At 34.3% G+C, this 18,755-nt stretch overlaps 1 protein-coding gene across 1 annotated transcript in view; it reads right to left on the minus strand.

Annotated features, from left to right (window-relative positions):
- Nucleotides 1-18,755, minus strand: part of LOC130050156 (cysteine protease ATG4B-like) — a 19,556-nt gene continuing 801 nt past the window's right edge. The window contains exons 2-12 of the mRNA XM_056149271.1: nt 14,262-14,369; nt 12,854-12,925; nt 10,339-10,437; nt 9,364-9,462; nt 7,743-7,815; nt 6,870-6,949; nt 6,018-6,247; nt 4,978-5,056; nt 3,681-3,820; nt 1,850-2,012; nt 1-1,434 (exon numbers count right to left, since the gene is read on the minus strand). Of these exons, the coding sequence (XP_056005246.1) occupies nt 1,379-1,434; nt 1,850-2,012; nt 3,681-3,820; nt 4,978-5,056; nt 6,018-6,247; nt 6,870-6,949; nt 7,743-7,815; nt 9,364-9,462; nt 10,339-10,437; nt 12,854-12,925; nt 14,262-14,369 (1,199 nt within the window). The 3' untranslated portion in view covers nt 1-1,378. The remainder of the gene's footprint in view (nt 1,435-1,849; nt 2,013-3,680; nt 3,821-4,977; nt 5,057-6,017; nt 6,248-6,869; nt 6,950-7,742; nt 7,816-9,363; nt 9,463-10,338; nt 10,438-12,853; nt 12,926-14,261; nt 14,370-18,755) is intronic.

Below are 18,755 nucleotides of genomic sequence, written 5' to 3' on the forward strand. Positions count from 1 at the left end.
AGAAATATGATGTTATTTATTTGACACAATAAATTAACAACTCTTGCAATAAAATAAAAGGCTTATGAATCACATCTCATATCCACTGTGTATTCCTTTTTTTCAATATTCCCTGTATATACAATTGTAAAACTTCTGACACTATTGTCCCCCTGTAACCCTTCATTTGAACAAAATGTAATCTTCTAAACTACCAATTATTTAAAAACAAAATACATAAAGAATAATTTTGGCTGAAAAGTTATTCTAGAGAGGAGACATACAGATTCTCAGCATTCAAACTTCACACAATGAAACTTGTTTAAAAGCGTTAAAAGCAATGATGTACAACTCACTATGGCTGATTATTAATTAACAGTATATAATATTGCAGTTCATTCTTAACTTTGCATATAATCAACAGATGTACCTTCTACGGTTACAGCTTATAGTTAATCTTCTCTTGTATACACACACAAATTTACTTTTACACAAAGCATAAATTAAACAAGAAAATTCAAAATACACCTTTCGTATGGAACACCAAATTAACATAAACTCAAAAATTTATTTGAATTTATATTAATTTGGAACTCCATAATTTCATCAATGAAACAATTACACTATTAGATATAAGTAATGAGTCATGTATATTTGAGTGTTTTTACACCAGTCTGCACGGAAAAGAGAGATTTGAACCATTGGTTATTCCCCCTGAAAGTCTGCTTGCCAGAATATTGGAGATGAAATCCACATTAAAATAAGAACACTGCGAAGCTGATCACCCCTCACAACCAAGAATAAACTTGTCTTTTACATGTACATGCACTTCCTCACCGGCACATAGACACTGCAGGGTGTTCAACGATGCTACAATTTATTGTGAGGGGAGTTAAAATAAAACATCACAAGTCCAGTAACATTTCACAACAGACTTATTGCCCCTGTATATATACCGGTATATAGAGGCACAGGAACTGCTATTTTGGTACGTAACATTTACCGGCAAAGGAACTGTTATTTGGTGTGTATTATTTACATTCACCAATGTTTTCTCAGGAATGAACCTTAGTTTGTCTCATTCTTACAACTGCCAACAGTAAAATGATTATAACTCTCATCTCTATTATGTACAACAGATTGCCAACAGATATATGACTGTGACTCTCATTTCTACTTTATAATTACAATCCGAAATAGCAGTTCCCATGATACAGGATCATTAAAATACATTAAATATCACATTTACAGCCCAGCATACACATCGAGGATAATTCAACGTTCAGATGTTATATTCAGTTACAATCAGTTTATAAGTATTAAATTGCTGGATAGTTATTATCTCGCTGGAGCTCTGTAACATTTTCATGGTCACCGTCAAAGTTTTTCTTTCCAATTGTTACCCTATGAGTTCGAACTCTTCATCTGTATCCTGCCTATCCATCATTGTAAATCCTGTGTGCAAAGCATTGAGTTTTAACAAAGAGGAAAACAAATTGTTGTCAGAAGTGCAACATAAATTATATTTGACTGCATAGCATGATTTTAAGTCAAGAATAATTGGTTCAACAATGGAATTGTCATTCACATTGTCAGAGAAGACATGTAGTTTGAGATGCTTAGAATATTTTCCTTGTTTTCCCAAAGACTGTGTTTGCATGGTTTTTGTTGTTGATTCATTTGTGACAAGAAATTTTTGCAGTCAGTGCATATTGTCCTCATAAGAATAAATAAGAAAAACTGTCAAAAGAACCAAAATTTTTGCAAGTGTTTCATCTGGGGGGAATGATGTAAAAATAAAAGCCCCGTGAATAAAACTAGATGCAAAGTATTTCTTTTCCACTGTAACAAACATCTCTAGGTCTCTTACCAGTGGCACTGGCTGTCTGCCCTGTGTACGGTTCGTAGGGGGGCCAGTGATGGGGCCGGTCCTTGTACAGCTCAAACATGGGGTTTTTAGTACAACTGACTATAAACTTCTGAACACTTTGTGTGAGGTCATCAAACTCTTTCTCTGTTCCACAGTAAAATCCCTGGACAAAATAAATTCAAGATCATTAAGTTGAGGAGGAATGCTACACTAGAGAAATTTGATGTGGATCATTAAGTTAAGGAGGAATGCTACACCAGAGAAATCTGATATGGATAAAAAGTGAAAAATATATAAAACAATATTTTGAAATTGAAAACTTTCAACTTTACTACCTTTAGTCAAAAAATGCTGTTTTAGTTGAAAGTAATATGAAAAATTTTTAAAAACCTCTGCTGGACTCAAACCCGTAATCTACATATTAGCAGTTGATACACTAACCTAGTGAGCTACTTGGATCAAAATGGAAATAGACAAATTTTGCTGATATTTATGTTTTCATTCATATTTTGAAAGGAAGTCAGCCATTGTGACGATGTAGTATATCTCCTTAAATGTCTTTTATATGAAGAATGAACAATGAATTTTAACAAGATTTTTTAAGGAAAATATACACATTTTCATACAAAATTTAAACAAAGTGTTGAAAAGGTGAATTTATCAAGATCATTAAGTTAGCTTGACATTTTATCCATTTAACTTTTAGGATACATAACACACTCATCAAAATTTGTCATGATTAAAAACTTAACTGTGCACTACATGTTGTGATGTTAGAAATTTTGCCTCACATAGCAAATGATTGTAATTTTAGTGTAAAATCGTTAGAAAAAAAAAATAACCACTGTGAAAAAATAATTTCATTTCATCATTTAAAAAAAAAGTTTATTAAAGAATATATACCTGGTATGGGAGTAAAAAGTGTATAGTTAAGTTTAATTATGCTATGCAAAAATAGTGGTCAGGGTTTTTAAAATTTGTTAAAGCCTACTACTATTTTGGCATATTATACAAAAAAAATTAACACTATAATTACAAGAATTATGCTGACTGTCCAATTTTTTTTTTTTATAAAATAAATCACAATGTAGTACATTTCAATGGAGCAAAGGGTGATCACTCTGAATGCATTTAACTTCCAAAGGGTGATCACTCTGAATGCATTTAACTTCCAACGTTGAATGATGCAGAAATGATTAGTTTGTTATTCTATATTGGAACGTAATCATCAAAATTGGATAATAATTAATCTTTTTTGTGTTAATTAAACATCGGGATAAGTTTTCTTTGCATCAGTTAGACTAGTGGTAAATTTTTAACACATAATTTATCATCGATTAGAGTAGAGCTGGGGTAGCGTAATGGATTATCAGTGAATTCGCTTAGCAAGCAAACTGCCACGGGTTTGAACCCGCTACTAATGAGTAAACATTTTTCTATTAAATGAACAAAGCTATTTCATATATGAAAAATTTAAAGAAGACAACAAAGTACACAAATGTTGACTGTGTGTGTGCAAATCTGTGCTCAGTGCAAAAATAGTAGGGCATTGAATTCATTGGAAGAAACGATCAGGAAGTGTAATATGTATAGTAAATGAAGTTTGCTTTTCTGCAGGTTTCCTAAAACTGCGCAGTGTAATTACTTTCTTTATCCTCCATCATGATAATACTTTGAACACAACTTTATTTTGATATTAAAAGATTTTTTTGTAGTTTGAATTTTGATAATACTTTGAACACAACTTTATTTCAATATTAAAAGATTTTTTTAGTATTTTGAATTTTGATCTCTGCGACATATTTTTAAAAATCCGTCTCCTTCACCCTACCAGTGCTATTGAAGGGTCTAGTTCCATGACATTCATTGTTGATGGATACGGACAGTGATAGCTTTCGTCTGAGAAATCCTGACTGTCCAAGTCTTCAGATAACTGCGTAGTATGCGGATCCAGATAGATAAGCTTATCGCCTGCAGAGGAAAAAGATCCTTCCTTAAATTATTGTAGGATACAACCATGGCACGAAAAATTTCCTGATACTGGTTATTTCCTGTTACAGTAATTTCATAGGTCATAGCAACTTTTGGCTTAAAAAATATAGGAAAAAAAAGAATTTCCCCCCAGTTAATAGGACAAAAATAGGATTTTTAAGAAATCAAAATAGGACCTTTCTAGGGCAAATCCAGGAATTTTTAAAAGGGGAGGGGATTTCTACCATTAATTTTGGTTTTCAAAAGGGGGTGGGTTTCACCCTCAAAATGTGTTATTTTTATCATTTTTTAAACAAAATTTTCTGAAAATAGGGATGGGGGTGGGGGTCCAACCCTTCTGAGTCCGCCCCTGAAGTCTATTATAAATAGTTTTAAAATTTTTACAAACTCCACCTCCCCTCACATCTGTCCACATTTACTTACAGCTTTGGCTTGTTATTTGAATTTCCAAACTTATGGTGTTTAGCTCTACTACTGGAAGTACCTTCCATTAGTAGAGTTGTTTAAGTCATCAAAATTGTGTGTTACATGTATCATTTTAGATTTTACAAAATCAAAGCAAAAACTCATCATAGCCTTAACAATAACTTTCACAAGAATAAATGCACAATTTCATTTCCCTGCTCATACACATACTACAGGGCATACTTATGAATAACAGACACCATATCTATATATCTTTTTTTTTACATAATGACCAATTTTCATAGGTGTTATAGGACAAAAATGTTATAGGACATAATCAATTTTGATAGGAAATATAGGATTTATAGGACAACTTATGACCCACGTGATTTATCTAGACATTGCAAAACTGCACAGTTGTAGATGAAGCAATGCAGATTCTATGAAAAAAGAATAACAAACAAGAATAAACTGTATATGTCACAAAGAATATAGTAATTACTGACTGTAAAAGTGATTATTTATGCTGGCAGTTAAGTATGCTTTTCCACACATTATGCATGGGGAAAAAATATATGTGGTAACTGAGTATACATTATATCAAGAGTATGTAACTTGCGCGTGGAGGAAATTTACGTGCTTATTACGTGACCACGAAATTACTGTAAACTTCGTCCACGCATAGATAACCACTTTTACAGTATGTCACAAAGGATATAGTAAATGTTCACCCATATAACCAAGAAACCAGTGGGCATGGTTTGGTTTGCCGCCAATAATACCAACACTCTGGGGAAAACTCAAACATGCCTGAAATTTAACAAATCATAGGTCAATTACAGTGATTTCAAATGTCCGCAGTGTTTATTTTTTATACTTTATATATGTGGCCAGAGCATATAGTACTACACAGGTCAGTCACTGTTATTTCATCATCTCAAAACTATCCAGTTATTTTCTCTAAGAATGATCTCTATACACTGTTAAGATCATGTCGATGAAGGGAAGGCTCAGAAGAAGACAAGTTATTGATGATTGATAGATGTTTGAGGGGAAACAGAAACTTTTACCTATGAAACATTTATAAGCACTTTGTAGTGGGAGATCAGATAATAAAGACGATGTTGTTGATGAGGATGGCGTGAACTAGTTTGGCAACAAAAGACTTTAGCTTAAGATTCATACCCAGGTTTGTTTAATTGGTTACCAAATTGTGGTTTTCATTTTGTTACATTGGGTGAAAGAGATTTCATGAATGAATCTTAGCACTTTTTGAAATGTATCACTACAAAATATTAAATGTCCAACACATGCCATTGATTCTCTCTTCACATACCTTGAAAACCGAAATGATGATGAATTTTTGAGGGGTGTGTGGGTGGGTTAATTCAATTTAACTCCAAATTCGCTATACCTCCATTATTTCCAAATTACACGACTGTACTACATATTTCAGTACTACAGGCAAACCTTGCTATCTCGAACTCAATGGAGCCAATAAAAAACTTCGAGATATCTGTGGGTTTGAGATGTTGAGCTTAAAATACATAAGAAAATGTAGTTGGGGCTTCCAACTCACTCTGACATATCCATGGTATTCGTGATATCAAAGTTCAAGATACCCAAGGTTAACTGTACTTCATTTTAGTGAAGGATGTCTTCCATAAAACTTTCATTCAGGACTCTGAGTTATTTAGTTCAGCATGTTGAGAAAATGCAAATTTATCATAAACACAACTCAAGTTGTGAAAAATCAGGCAAGCTGACATACCTTTAAACTTTGCACATAAACTGCATTTATTTCAGTCAACCCAAGTCTTAATGGTATTACAAGTAAGAGTGGTTTCCAACTTTTGACATCCACTGTATTTCGTTTGTTTTTGTCTTGGTTCGCAGATTCTTGACGAGGTTGTTTAGTTTGCCCTCTAGCAGCAGGTTCATGTTTTAATTGTCTCACTCCAATTATATCACAGTCACTTTGTTCATTTTTACAGATACTCCCTGAAACAAAAAAAAGTTTGTGCTTCAAAGAAAAAAATACCCTACGGCTTGCAGTTTACTAAAAAGGCAATTAATTTTGTTCTCAGCATCAAGATTTGTTTAGTCCCATGGGGATCCGGGTTAGAATAGGTCCTCAGTACCCCTTGCTTGTCGTAAGAGGCGACTAAATGGGACAGTCCTTTGGATGAGACAGCAAAAACCGAGGTCTTGTGTCACAGCAAATGTGGCACAACAAAGATCCCTCCCTACTCAAAGGCCATAAGCAGCGAGCATAGCAGGCCTAAATTTTGTAGCCCTTCACTGGCAATGGTGATGTCTCCACATGAGTGAAAAAATCTCGAGAAGGATGTTAAACAATATACAATCAATCAAGACTTGTTAAAAAAATATTCTCGCCATTCCTTTTAAATTTCAATTGCTATCAATTTAATAAGAAAGAGTGAATACTGCAATACAGATAGTACAAATGTAATGTTGGATATTGAAATACTGTTGTAGTGGGACTATCTGAAATATCATCTAAAGCTGAAATGTTTACATCCACCAGAGACCATACACTTACACTATAAGCCATCAAATACGATTAGATGCTCTAACTTGAGACTGAAAGAAAATTTCATACTTATATCGTTTTCAATAACAGTGTTGTCCATGGCAACGTGAATCACAAGGGAGCTCCACTCATCATACACAGCAAGCTTCCTATTCAAACAAGACGATTAGAATTAGAAGAGACATATCTACCTGGTTTTATAATAAACTCCACCCCTTTTCAATCATTAATGCCTTACTTTCAATCATGAATGCCTTACTTTCAATCATTAAATCAGTCAATGATATTAAGATTTGCAAACCACAAACCATTCGGGCAACCATTTTCAGGAAATCCACATGCCCGAACTCAATTTCACTTGCCCGAAAAAAAAAAATGTAATTATACGCATGCGAAATCTGAATAATTTTCAAGACAAATCCGAAACAGACCGAGTGAAGATATGTAATTAATGGGACGAATGACTTTGTATGGGGCGAGTTATTCTAATTCTATGACTTGAGCATGCGCATAATATTTATTTACTTCCAATTGTCAAATTAAAACTCTGACGGGTAATTTACAAGCCAGTCGGACTTGTTGCCAAGCAGATTTTACAAGTCCGACAGGAAAATCATTGGCCTTAAATTGTCTTACTTTCAATCATTAATGCCTTACTTTCAATCATTAAATAGTCTTACTTTCAATCATTGATGCCTTACTTTCAATCATTAAATTGTCTTACTTTCAATCATTAATGCCTTGCTTTCAATCATTAAATTGTCTTACTTTCAATCATTGATGCCTTACTTTCAATCATTGATGCCTTACTTTCAATCATTAAATTGTCTTACTTTCAATCATTAATGCCTTGCTTTCAATCATTAAATTGTCTTACTTTCAATCATTGATGCCTTACTTTCAATCATTAAATTGTCTTACTTTCAAACATTAATGCCTTACTTTAATACTTGTGCCACTGTATTTGGTCCAAACCATGAGCCAACCTGCTTTCCTTCTGAAACTCCCATGGAGGCTGCAAAAGTATCAAGTTCTTTTATGGTAATAGAGAATTTAAATTATTTATAAGGATAATATTTAAGGGGATAGACAGGGGATCTACAAGTATCTCTCTCTTCTACCCCTCTCCCATTCCTTCCTCCTCTCCTCCTTTTACCCTGCCCCCCCCCCCCCCCCCTTATGAATATTGTAATTAACATTATAGTGATACACATTTGCAAAGGAACATTATGTGTACATGTATTTATTCCATCCCTGAGAGTTTAATGAGGAAATGATGGCTACTGATTATATTTTATGTCAATCTTGTGAACGGAGAGTATTACTTATACCCTGTCACTAGAATTTCAATACACAGTCAGTATCTATTATGATGTCATTAGAATACTTATACCCTGTCACTAGAATTTCGTAATGTAAACACGTCAGCAATCTAAATAATATAAACCTTATATAAAATACCAGCATTTCCCCCTAATATAACTGGTACAAATGCACAGTACCATTCCCAATGCCAAATACTATAAAGTTTTCCCATTTTTTAAAACTGAAAAATGTTCAGCAACAAACTGATAAGTCTCAGTAATTCGAGGCTCGTAATTCGCTTTGTATGAAATGTATGAGTTAATTAAATTCTTTAAGTAGAAAATACAGGTAAATAAAATGGCATTCATTTGCACTACTTTGATGCTATTTTCCCAATGGAATGAATAATTTGGTATCATAACTATACAGTGGGGGTAAAAATGCTGCAATATGGTGTAAATCAGTAAGTGGCCATCAAAAGGGTAAATTTGTTACACACTCATTCATTGACAAGGTAGAGAATGATACCTAAGAAAGCCCCTTTCACACATTCACAGATCAGGAGCTGGTCGACACCGAATGCAACTGTGACATAATGCTGGTGTTAACATGGTTCTATCATGATACAGATATGGAAAACGCCAGTTTCACTATCGATAAGCAAGGTACCTCCAAATCTCTGTTGATGCCGGCATGATCACGGAGCGTACAGAAGATCACAGTTTCTGCCAGTCCATCCACCGTTCTCCCCTGTGTTTATCATGACTGTCCGTGTAGTTACTGAGAACAATCCGTATACATATGGTAGACATCCACGTTCTTCAGCAGAAAAGTTTTGTACAAGAAAAGTTGCTGAGGACCCGGACTTTACAAGGATACTTCGGTGTCTACATGGACCTCTCGGTTAATACACGGAGACACATGGATCAATCCGGAGGAATTTCTTCCGTGAAGATCCAGGGAAAAAATCTAATATGTTTAATTTTTTCCCTGGATTGGCTTGACCAAGCCAGATGGTCGTGGACGCCAGTGGATGCATATAGGGTTTGTACTCGATGATAATAGATTGTCACAGACCATCACAGACTGATGATCTGGAATGATCCGGCGTCTCATACGTGATATGTGAAAGGGGCTTAAGAAAATTTCATAACCAGTTTGGCTTTGCCTAACTATGCAGATATGAAATTTACTAACATGGTATATAATCCCATACCCAGTCATTAAATGATTATGCAAGTAATATAACATAATATACCTATTTGTTGAATGGAGTAATTCGCACTTTTCTTGTCAGCAAACATTTGTAGAATTCTTTTGTAATTCTCATCTTGGCAGTTTAAAGACCATCTCCAATCTAAGAGATAAAGGAATCATCATTTCTTTATATTGTGTATATAAATATTATATAGCTAGTAATTCTGGCATTGGGAATATTTGACAGATTTTTTTTTTTTTTTTTTTTTTTTTTTTTTTTTTTTACAAATGTAGACTAAAATGTTCGCACTTTATATATATTGGCAGATTTTCAATCTATGCAATTAAGAAAAATTTTGACACTTATTTTGTTCCTCCGCCAAAAATTGCCAATGTACCAACTTACCTGACATAACCAGTAAAATCCAATACATAATTACATTCAATCAAATTAAACTACGGACTGTCTCAGTGTATATTACTGTATCCTTTCCTACTGTCATCATCAATATTGCCATAAGGAAACCAAGTATTTAAATCACAAGCTCTGGATTCAGGAAAATATTGCATTGATCATTCAATTAAAATTCACCAGACTGAACTTGTGTATAAGTGGTTCGTTAGCATTTCACATACTAATTAAAACATGGTCCTCTGTTATTTACATGTATGGCCATCTCTTATATAGTAGTTCAAAAGAGTGTTAACTCATGATAGCACGATGAGATGTTGGAAAATGAGTGTTAACTCATGACTGCACGATGAGATGTTGGAAAATGAGTGTTAACTCATGACTGCACGATGAGATGTTGGAAAATGAGTGCCATAACTTAGTGAAAACTTAACAGACCGAGACGAAACTCGAACTTGATCTGTAACTTGTTATGATAAAGCAATGTACCAAATACCAAATGAATATAAAAAGTCCAGAAAACTGATTTGCAGGACCGACAGACAGACAGACGGAGCGCAAACCTAAAGTCCCCTTCGACTTTGTCAGTTGGGGACTAATAAACTAATAAGGTGCATAAATAACCTCTTCCTAAGTGTCTGACCACCAAAGCCTGGGCCAGCATCATCTGTCCACATCGCAACATGCACCCCCAACCCCCATCTGAGGTAGGCCCTGTTCCACCTGTAAATAAAGGTGCAAGTTCACTCAATTCACTCCATAACCAGAATGTCAATGAGGCGGATGCTTCCTCTTTAATTACTGTTAAATACAGTAAAACACGGTTACAGTGAACACGCTTATAAAGAAACTCTTACAGCGAAGTAATTTTCATTCTCTGTAGTTTTAAGACGTATTATAAACTTACTGGATATCACAAATTACGTTCATAATGAATCAAAATTGTCCGTCCCCAGCACCTTGCTATAAGCGTGTTGTACTGTATATTAAATCAATTTCCTGTGACAGATCGGATTTAATGCATTACATTTATAACAAATCAAAATTGTTCATCCCCAGCACTTTGCTATAGGCATGCTTTTCTGTCCTGTAGATCAGGAAATTTTTGTGAAACCATTTTTGCGAGATCTGCATTGTTGATTTACAATTACAAAGGGTGATCAAAAGGTTTGCAAACAATATCTATATCTACATAACCACAGTTCAAATCAAAATGAATTTTGACACACATATAGTCAAACACATCTGCTAGATGTAGCACGAATAATATAATAATTTGTACCACCATTGTGATATCACAGTGTAAAAATGACTCAGTGTACTTGAGCAAAGAACGACTATAGAGTTTAACGAAAAACTTTTACGGAAATATACAATAATCTACATATGATAATAAGTAAGTGGATGAATCATTTTAGTGAGAGAAGAGAGACGGTTAAAAATTATGTTCGTTCTGGGTGCCTAGTGAATGTAAGTACAGAAGGGAATGTGTCTCAATCAGGTTGAACAGTTTGTAATAAAAGATTAACAAGTCACTATTAGAGAATTAGCTGATGATCTTAACTTGCCATATGGAACTGTTCAGGAGAGTTTGACCACTAAGCTTGATATGCAGCAAGATGGGTTTCTCGCCTCAGGAGCAAATGAGCATGCGGGTAAATGTTTGCCTGTCTTAGTCAATAGATTCACAAAGGAAGGATATTTGCTCTATAGAATTATAGAATGTTACGAAACATGGGTACATTTCTATGAACCAGAAAGTGAACAACCAAGTTCAATTCGGAAGCATCCATCCTTTCCATCGCCAATGAAAGCTTGTGTAACAAAGTTAGCAGGGAATGTTATGCTCAATGTTTTCTGTGACATCAACGGAATTATTCTTATTCACATGGTTCTCCCTGAAACTCCAGTGAGTAGAGACTACTATGTACTTGTTATCAAATCAGATTTGATGAGAACCGTAAAGAGAAAGCGCTCAGATATGATCCAAACAGCATGGATTCATTCTACACAAGGACAACACAACTAACTATAGCCATAACAGTTGGGTCGTGATGAACACTATGGAAACATTGGGTATAGAAATCCTAACTCACCCCCCACCCCCCTTACAGCCCAGATTTGGCGATTTGTGACTGCCGGCTATTTCCAGTTTTGAAAGATAACCTGCAGGGAGAGAAATAGGAGACCCAGGAAGATCTGAACAGTGTGTCACGCAGCAGGTCACATGATGGTCTGGATCACATGTTTCGGGCATGGGCAGAACCATGCAGAAGTGCATCAAAGCTGGAGGGCCTACTTTGAAAGAGCCCACTCTGATTTTTATTATATAAACTATTCCACTATAGTTTGCAAACTTTTTAATCACCCCTCGCATTTTAAGGTATACAGACAAAATTATTTGTTTTTGGCAGACACAAAAATATGTTGATAAAAGCTAAATGATCAACTACCTTTATACATGTATAAAATATGAAAGCTTTATATTGAGAACTGATCATCTTCACAAGTCAAGGGTTATTGATTCGTTACCTAGCACTAACACTTGACATCAGTCGCTATTTAAAAGTTGGGTCTCATGAGACCATTACACAATCCACTATAAATAAAACATCCTGTTATGGTGTACATGGATACAAATGATGCGATCTCATACTGCTGTATTGATAAACACGCGCAATTGTAATATTTACACCACTAATTACGTTTATTGATAGTAGATCAAACTTGGAAACCTTTATGCTTATGACAATACATGTATTGCTTAAACGGTTGAAATAGCCATAGCTGTAGGTATCAATACACACGTTTTTATTTTAATCTCTCGCTTCGCGTTGTTATAAATAGAACCACATTCTAATTGGTTCCCACTCTTTTGTGCAAACAATCAGAACGCCCCCAACTTTTATACAGCGACTGATGTCAAGTGTTAGTGCGAGGTAATGAATCAATAACCCTTGACTTGTGAAGATGAGAACTGATCAAAATATTGTTTTCGAAAGCGATAACAGACAGACAGACAGACAATGGGATTCCTTTAAGACTTTACCATTTTCAGTGTGGGGTCCTGATAACTTTACACTGTTATAATAATCTGTCTGACAAGCATCTAAAGGAAAGCATTCAGAATTCTAATTACCAATTGCAGGAAAGTTTTTCCTATAGGTGCACCATATCTTGGATAAAAAATCTCTTTTCAGTTCATCTCTGTCTGTAATGAGAAATTAGATTTGCATTTTATTCCATTATTCATGCAATTACTCATGACAGTGTTAATTTCATTACTTTTATTTCATTTAGAATAAAAAATAAACATTTTGTCAAAATTTGACACATTTACTGAGAATTGCTATTAGATCAGATTGGCATTACTTGACTTGTTCTTCATGAAATTTAACATAATTTAATGGTATATAATACAAAAACAAACATTCTTGTAAGTATTGCATAGCAATACATGTTCCCTACTCATATTTTGTGTGAATAACCATACATTAACAATTTATGAACATAAATAACCAGGTCCCATGAATTATAAAAGCCAGATTAAATTTCATATTTTCTAGGTCCAAAGACCATAACTCGATCAGCAAAACATGACTGGACCAGAACAAAATTAGAACTTGATCTGTAACTTGTCATGGTAAAGCAACATACCAAATATCAAATGAATAGCAAAACAAGAGGCCCATGGGCCACATCACTCACCTGATTTAAATATTTTCCTAAATATATTTACATGCAAAATGTTGATCCCCTATTGTGGCCCCATCCTATCCCTGGGGGACCATGATTTGATAAAAACTTGAATTTGCGCTATGTCAGGAAGCTGCCATGTAAATTTGAACTTCTCTGGTTCATTGGTTCTTAAGAAGATTTTTAAAGATTTTCCCAATATATTCACATGTAAACTTTGATCCCTTATTGTGGCCCCCTACCCTTGAGTCATGATTTGAACAACTTGAATTTGCACTATATCATGTAGCTGCCATGTAAATTTTAACTTTTCTGGCCTAGTGGTTCTTGAGAAGATTTTTTTACTATATATTCAACTGTTACACTTTGATTCTCTATTGTAGCCCTTCATTTGAACAAACCTGAACCCCCTTCTCCCAAGGATGATTTGTACAAAGTTTGCTTGAATTCTGGAGAAGATTTTATTAAAATTTGTCAGTGTGTTTTCACTATTTCACTGTTATCTCCCCTTGGAGAAGGGCATTGCCCCTCATTTGCAAAAATTTGAATCCTCTTTACCCAGGAATGCTTTGTGCCAAGTTTGACTGAAATTGGCCAAGTGGTTCTGGAGAAGAAAATGAAAATGTGAAAAGTTTACGACGACAACACCAATGACTGACAACGGAATGTTTTGATCAGAAAAGCTCACTAGAGCCTTCGGTTCAGGTGAACTAAAAAGTGTAGAAAACTGATTTGCCAGACTGAAAGACGGACAAACAGATGAAGTGCAAACCTAAAGTACCCTTTGGCTCTACCAGTAGGGGACTAATAACACTTCAACATACTATAATCATTGGCTTTACATGACATACCATACAGAGCACTATACTTGATGCCGATCAGATAAACTGGTTCCTCTGTCAATGGAAAGTCACTATATCCAAGCGCAGCGCTCTCATACGTCAGTGTGCAAGTACCCACTACAACATCAAAAGAAGATAATCACATGTAAATACAATCAAATCTCGTTATCTTGAGATATCCGAGGATTCAGCACTGTACAACTATCCACTACAACATAGATAGTCATGAGTTAATATTTACATTCCAAATGTTTTTGCCTTTGACAATCTTAATAAAATCAGCATCTTGATCGGCTCCTTTATTTTTATATTGTCAGTACGTCATGTAGCGAAAATATAAAAATAAGAGGCCCAAGGGCCTAGAATCGCTCTTCTGATAAATTGTACAACCCCACCATTTCTATTCTTAGCCTCTTAGTATTCTAAATCTTTAGTTAAATCCTAAAAATTCAAAAAAGTAGGTCAATGTGACCTATTTTTTGGTTTACACATTTTGAGAACCCAAGAAATATCAACTGACAAAGTTTGATGATTTTAAGCCAATTAGTATCTGAATATTGAAATATAGCTGTCAAATTCCAATCGTAGGTCATGGTGACCTACTTTTTGGTCAGCGAACTCCGAACATGCAAGACCCATCAACTGACAAAGTTTGATGACTGTAGGTCAAATAGTATCTGAAATATATAAATATAGCCGTCCAATTCCAAAAGTAGGTCAAGGTGACCTACTTTTTGGTCGACACCCTTTGAACATGCAAGACGCATCAACTCACAAAGTTTGATGACTGTAGGTCAAATAGTATCTGAAATATATAGATATAGCCGTCCAATTCCAAAAGTAGGTCAAGTTGACCTACTTTTTGGTCGAAACCCTTCGAACATGCAAGACCCAACAACTGACAAAGTTTGATGACTGTAGGTCAAATATTATCTGAAATATATAAATATAGCCGTCAAATTCCAAAAGTAGGTCAAGGTGACCTACTTTTTGGTCGACACACTCCGTAGACTCAAGATGCATCAACTGTCAAAGTTTGATGATTGTAGGTCAATTAGTGACTGAAATATATAAATATAACTGTCAAATGCCAAAAGTAGGTCACAGTGACCTACTTTTTGGTCGATACACTCCGAAGACCCAAGATGCATCAACTGACAAAGTTTGATGATTGTAGGTCAAATAGTATCTGAAATATAGTAATTTAGCTGTCAAACACCAAAAGTAGGTCACGGTGACCTACTTTTTGGTCGACACAAACCGAAGACTGAAGACGCATCAACTGACAAAGTTTGATGATCCTAGGTTTTACAGTGCCCAAAATATGCATATAAAATTGAAAATGTGAAATTTGAATATCTGCAAAATTCAAAAAGTAGGTCACTGTGACCTACTTTTTTATAAATATGTTTCAAGGGCTCAAGATGCATCAACTTACAAGATTTGATGATTCTAAACCTCTCGGTATTTGAAATAACAACTTAAAATATATCTATAAATGATAAGCCATAAAATTCAGAAAGTAGGTCATGGTGACCTATTTTTCAGTTGACGCATTTCAAGGTCCCATGATCCACCAACTGACAAGTTTTGATGATCATAGGCTTCAAAGTGTCCAAGATATGCATCAAAATTAATTTTAAAATAAATACCTGCAAAATTCAAAAAGTAGGTCACTGTGACCTACTTTTGAGACAACTTGACACAAGGTCCTAAGATGCATCAACTGTCAAAATTTGATGATCCTAGTCCTTATAATGACTAAAATATCAAAGATTTAAGGAAATATAAATTTAGGTCAACTTTGAAGTGACCTTGAGACCACGCCCTTTGCCCCAGGGTAATGCCTTGAACAATTTTTAATCTACAACATATCCTCATCCTTATGTGTAAGTTTGGTGATAATCTGCCCAGTGGTTCTTGAGAAGAAGATTTTTTAGCAACCACTACTTTTGTTTGTATTTTCCTGATTATCTCCCCTTGTTAAAGGGTCACATCCCTCTATTTAGTATGTATGAAAGCCCTTGGGCCAATGATACCCTGTCACAAATTTGAAAGAAATTGGCCAAGGGGTTCTTGAGTTATAGCCCTTTTTCTAAAAAGTTTACGCACACCGCACAAATGGCCATAGCATTAGCTCTTTGAGCCTTTGGCTCAGAAGAGCTAATAAAGGAGCGGATTAAGGAGCTGATTCTGATCAGATTGTGCCTTAAATTTGATATCCCTACAAATTGCAATGATAGCCATTTTCTCATGAATGTGTTGAAGTTGTAAACATTTTGTATACATCAAATTCTGATTGCTATGTTAAGCAAAAGTCTTTATATGTATATTTAGCAGTATAAAAATGAAAGCGAGTAATTTCAATTCACATGTGATGCTTCTCGCGAAATTACGTGGTGATAAATTCCTCGTATATATTTAGGAATTTACAGTACATTGTCAATATTTATACCCCTGTACTTGTACAGTGTTTTTCAATTTTGTAACTTATGAGACTTGGAACTAGTTCAAATGTTGTAATTCATGGTTGACACATTTTTCATACAGAACACCGATTCTTAAAAACGTCTAAAATAATTTTACCCGAAATTTTGTAGCTAAAAATTCAGAATTTGGCCAATAATTCAAAATGTTTAATCTGTAACCCTCACTTTTTAAAATACCATTTTAGATTTTATAATTCATGTGCAATTACTCTCAAATTCTTTTATCATAATATTTTTCTGCATATCAAGTGCAAAAAGGTAATTATTTATTTCCAATCTAACAAGTATTAATCAATTAATCTTTTTTTTATTATATCTGTATTGTTAGAAGAAACCATTATGTATCTTATAATTTGATACATGTAATATGATGATTGAATGATTTGTGTTGCTTTTGTTGTGTTGATATCAACAGGAAATTAAATCAAGTTTAAGTGCAGAAATCTGAACTAAACAGGTAAATTTTAACCCATTGTAGCTCAATAATAACGAGCACTATGACCCCCAGTTTTTCTTTTACAGTGTTTGAAATTAACCATGCATAGACTGAGTCTATGTCAAATGGCATCTGTCTATGTTGTTCACAGGGCAGCATGAGTTATTTCCCCCTGAATTCAGGAGTCGCACAACACAATGGGTCCTCAAGTGATTGCGTCATTATAAAGAATAGATTCTGATAGAAAATTTACTATTTCTGATTGTAATTAAGTGCCAGTTCAGGATTTTTTTTTATAGAAATTAAGCGTAATTACTGACAAATGATAATTATATAACTGTACAAAATTCTTAGTATTAAATTTATCATATTTACGTGTCACTTCTAGCTGTATGTGATTTTTCGCAGTCCACGGTATCTGACAGTTTAGATCAGCATAAGGATGCATGAGAAATTCTTCATTATTACTTTTTATCAAATTGAATATTTTTGACGATTAAAAAACCCCAATGCATATTTCAGAAATTAAATGACTGCAACCAACGCATGCAATCCTTTACTTGTAATCCTTTCACGCTGTAGACAAAAATATGTACATCAGGTGTCAATGAACGGAACATGTTAAGTATATCGAATCCATATCAACTTTAACCAAAAGTACACACAAAAAATCAACAAGCACTTGGCAATTAAGAGAGAGAGAGAGAGAGAGAAAGAAGGGGGAGGCTGCCCTATTTTTTCCAAGAATGTGCTTTTTCTGTTATCATGCTAAGTTGGTTATCTTAAATTAACATTTTAACAAGCAAAATTTGATCTATAGGTTGCACCCTTTTTTTATATAGTAGTATTGAATTATAGTACTAGTGGAACTATGGAATTTAAGGAACCAATTAATTGAATTTCAGGACTAACCTCTTGGACCCCTTCCCTCCCCTATTCAGGATTTGGAGCTTGTCATCTTGTTTTGGCATAGACCAGTGGTCTATACAAATTTTCAACCAATTTCGAACACTTGTATATTAATTATGATTATTAGTCATTCATATCTTAGCAGCTCCAGCACAATCTCTATCTAGCTAGGTAGCTTTATTTAGCTATTTCAAATCTTTTACCAAATCAATATTAAAAAGCATGAATTTCAAAATCAAATTTCCTGAGCAACTGAGTTAAAATATAAGTGAAAACATCCTTGTACTCCATACAACACATTGTAAACAAAGAATACTTCTAAACTACATCTCTTATGAAGACTTTAGATTCAAAATCACCAAATGTTTAGGATTGTTAAGCAACAGTTATTCAATCTAATTCAGCATAGAATTAATTTAAGTCAATGACGATAAAATTAATGAATAATGGATTAGCAATCAGATGTTACAGAGTAAAATCATCATACTTACATGTATCTATGCTTCAATGCACACATGGTAGTGGACAATTAACAACACAAAAAAAATTCTGTCATGAAAATTCTTAAAAGGACATAGCATTGTTATGAATTCTAAATAGAATGTAGTGTCGTGATTGTGCTGGATCTGCTTAGTTCTGAGACATTGTACATAATCTGATCTGAGAGTC

The sequence above is a fragment of the Ostrea edulis genome, chromosome 9 (assembly GCF_947568905.1).
Source record: "Ostrea edulis chromosome 9, xbOstEdul1.1, whole genome shotgun sequence".
NCBI lineage: Eukaryota > Metazoa > Mollusca > Bivalvia > Ostreida > Ostreidae > Ostrea > Ostrea edulis.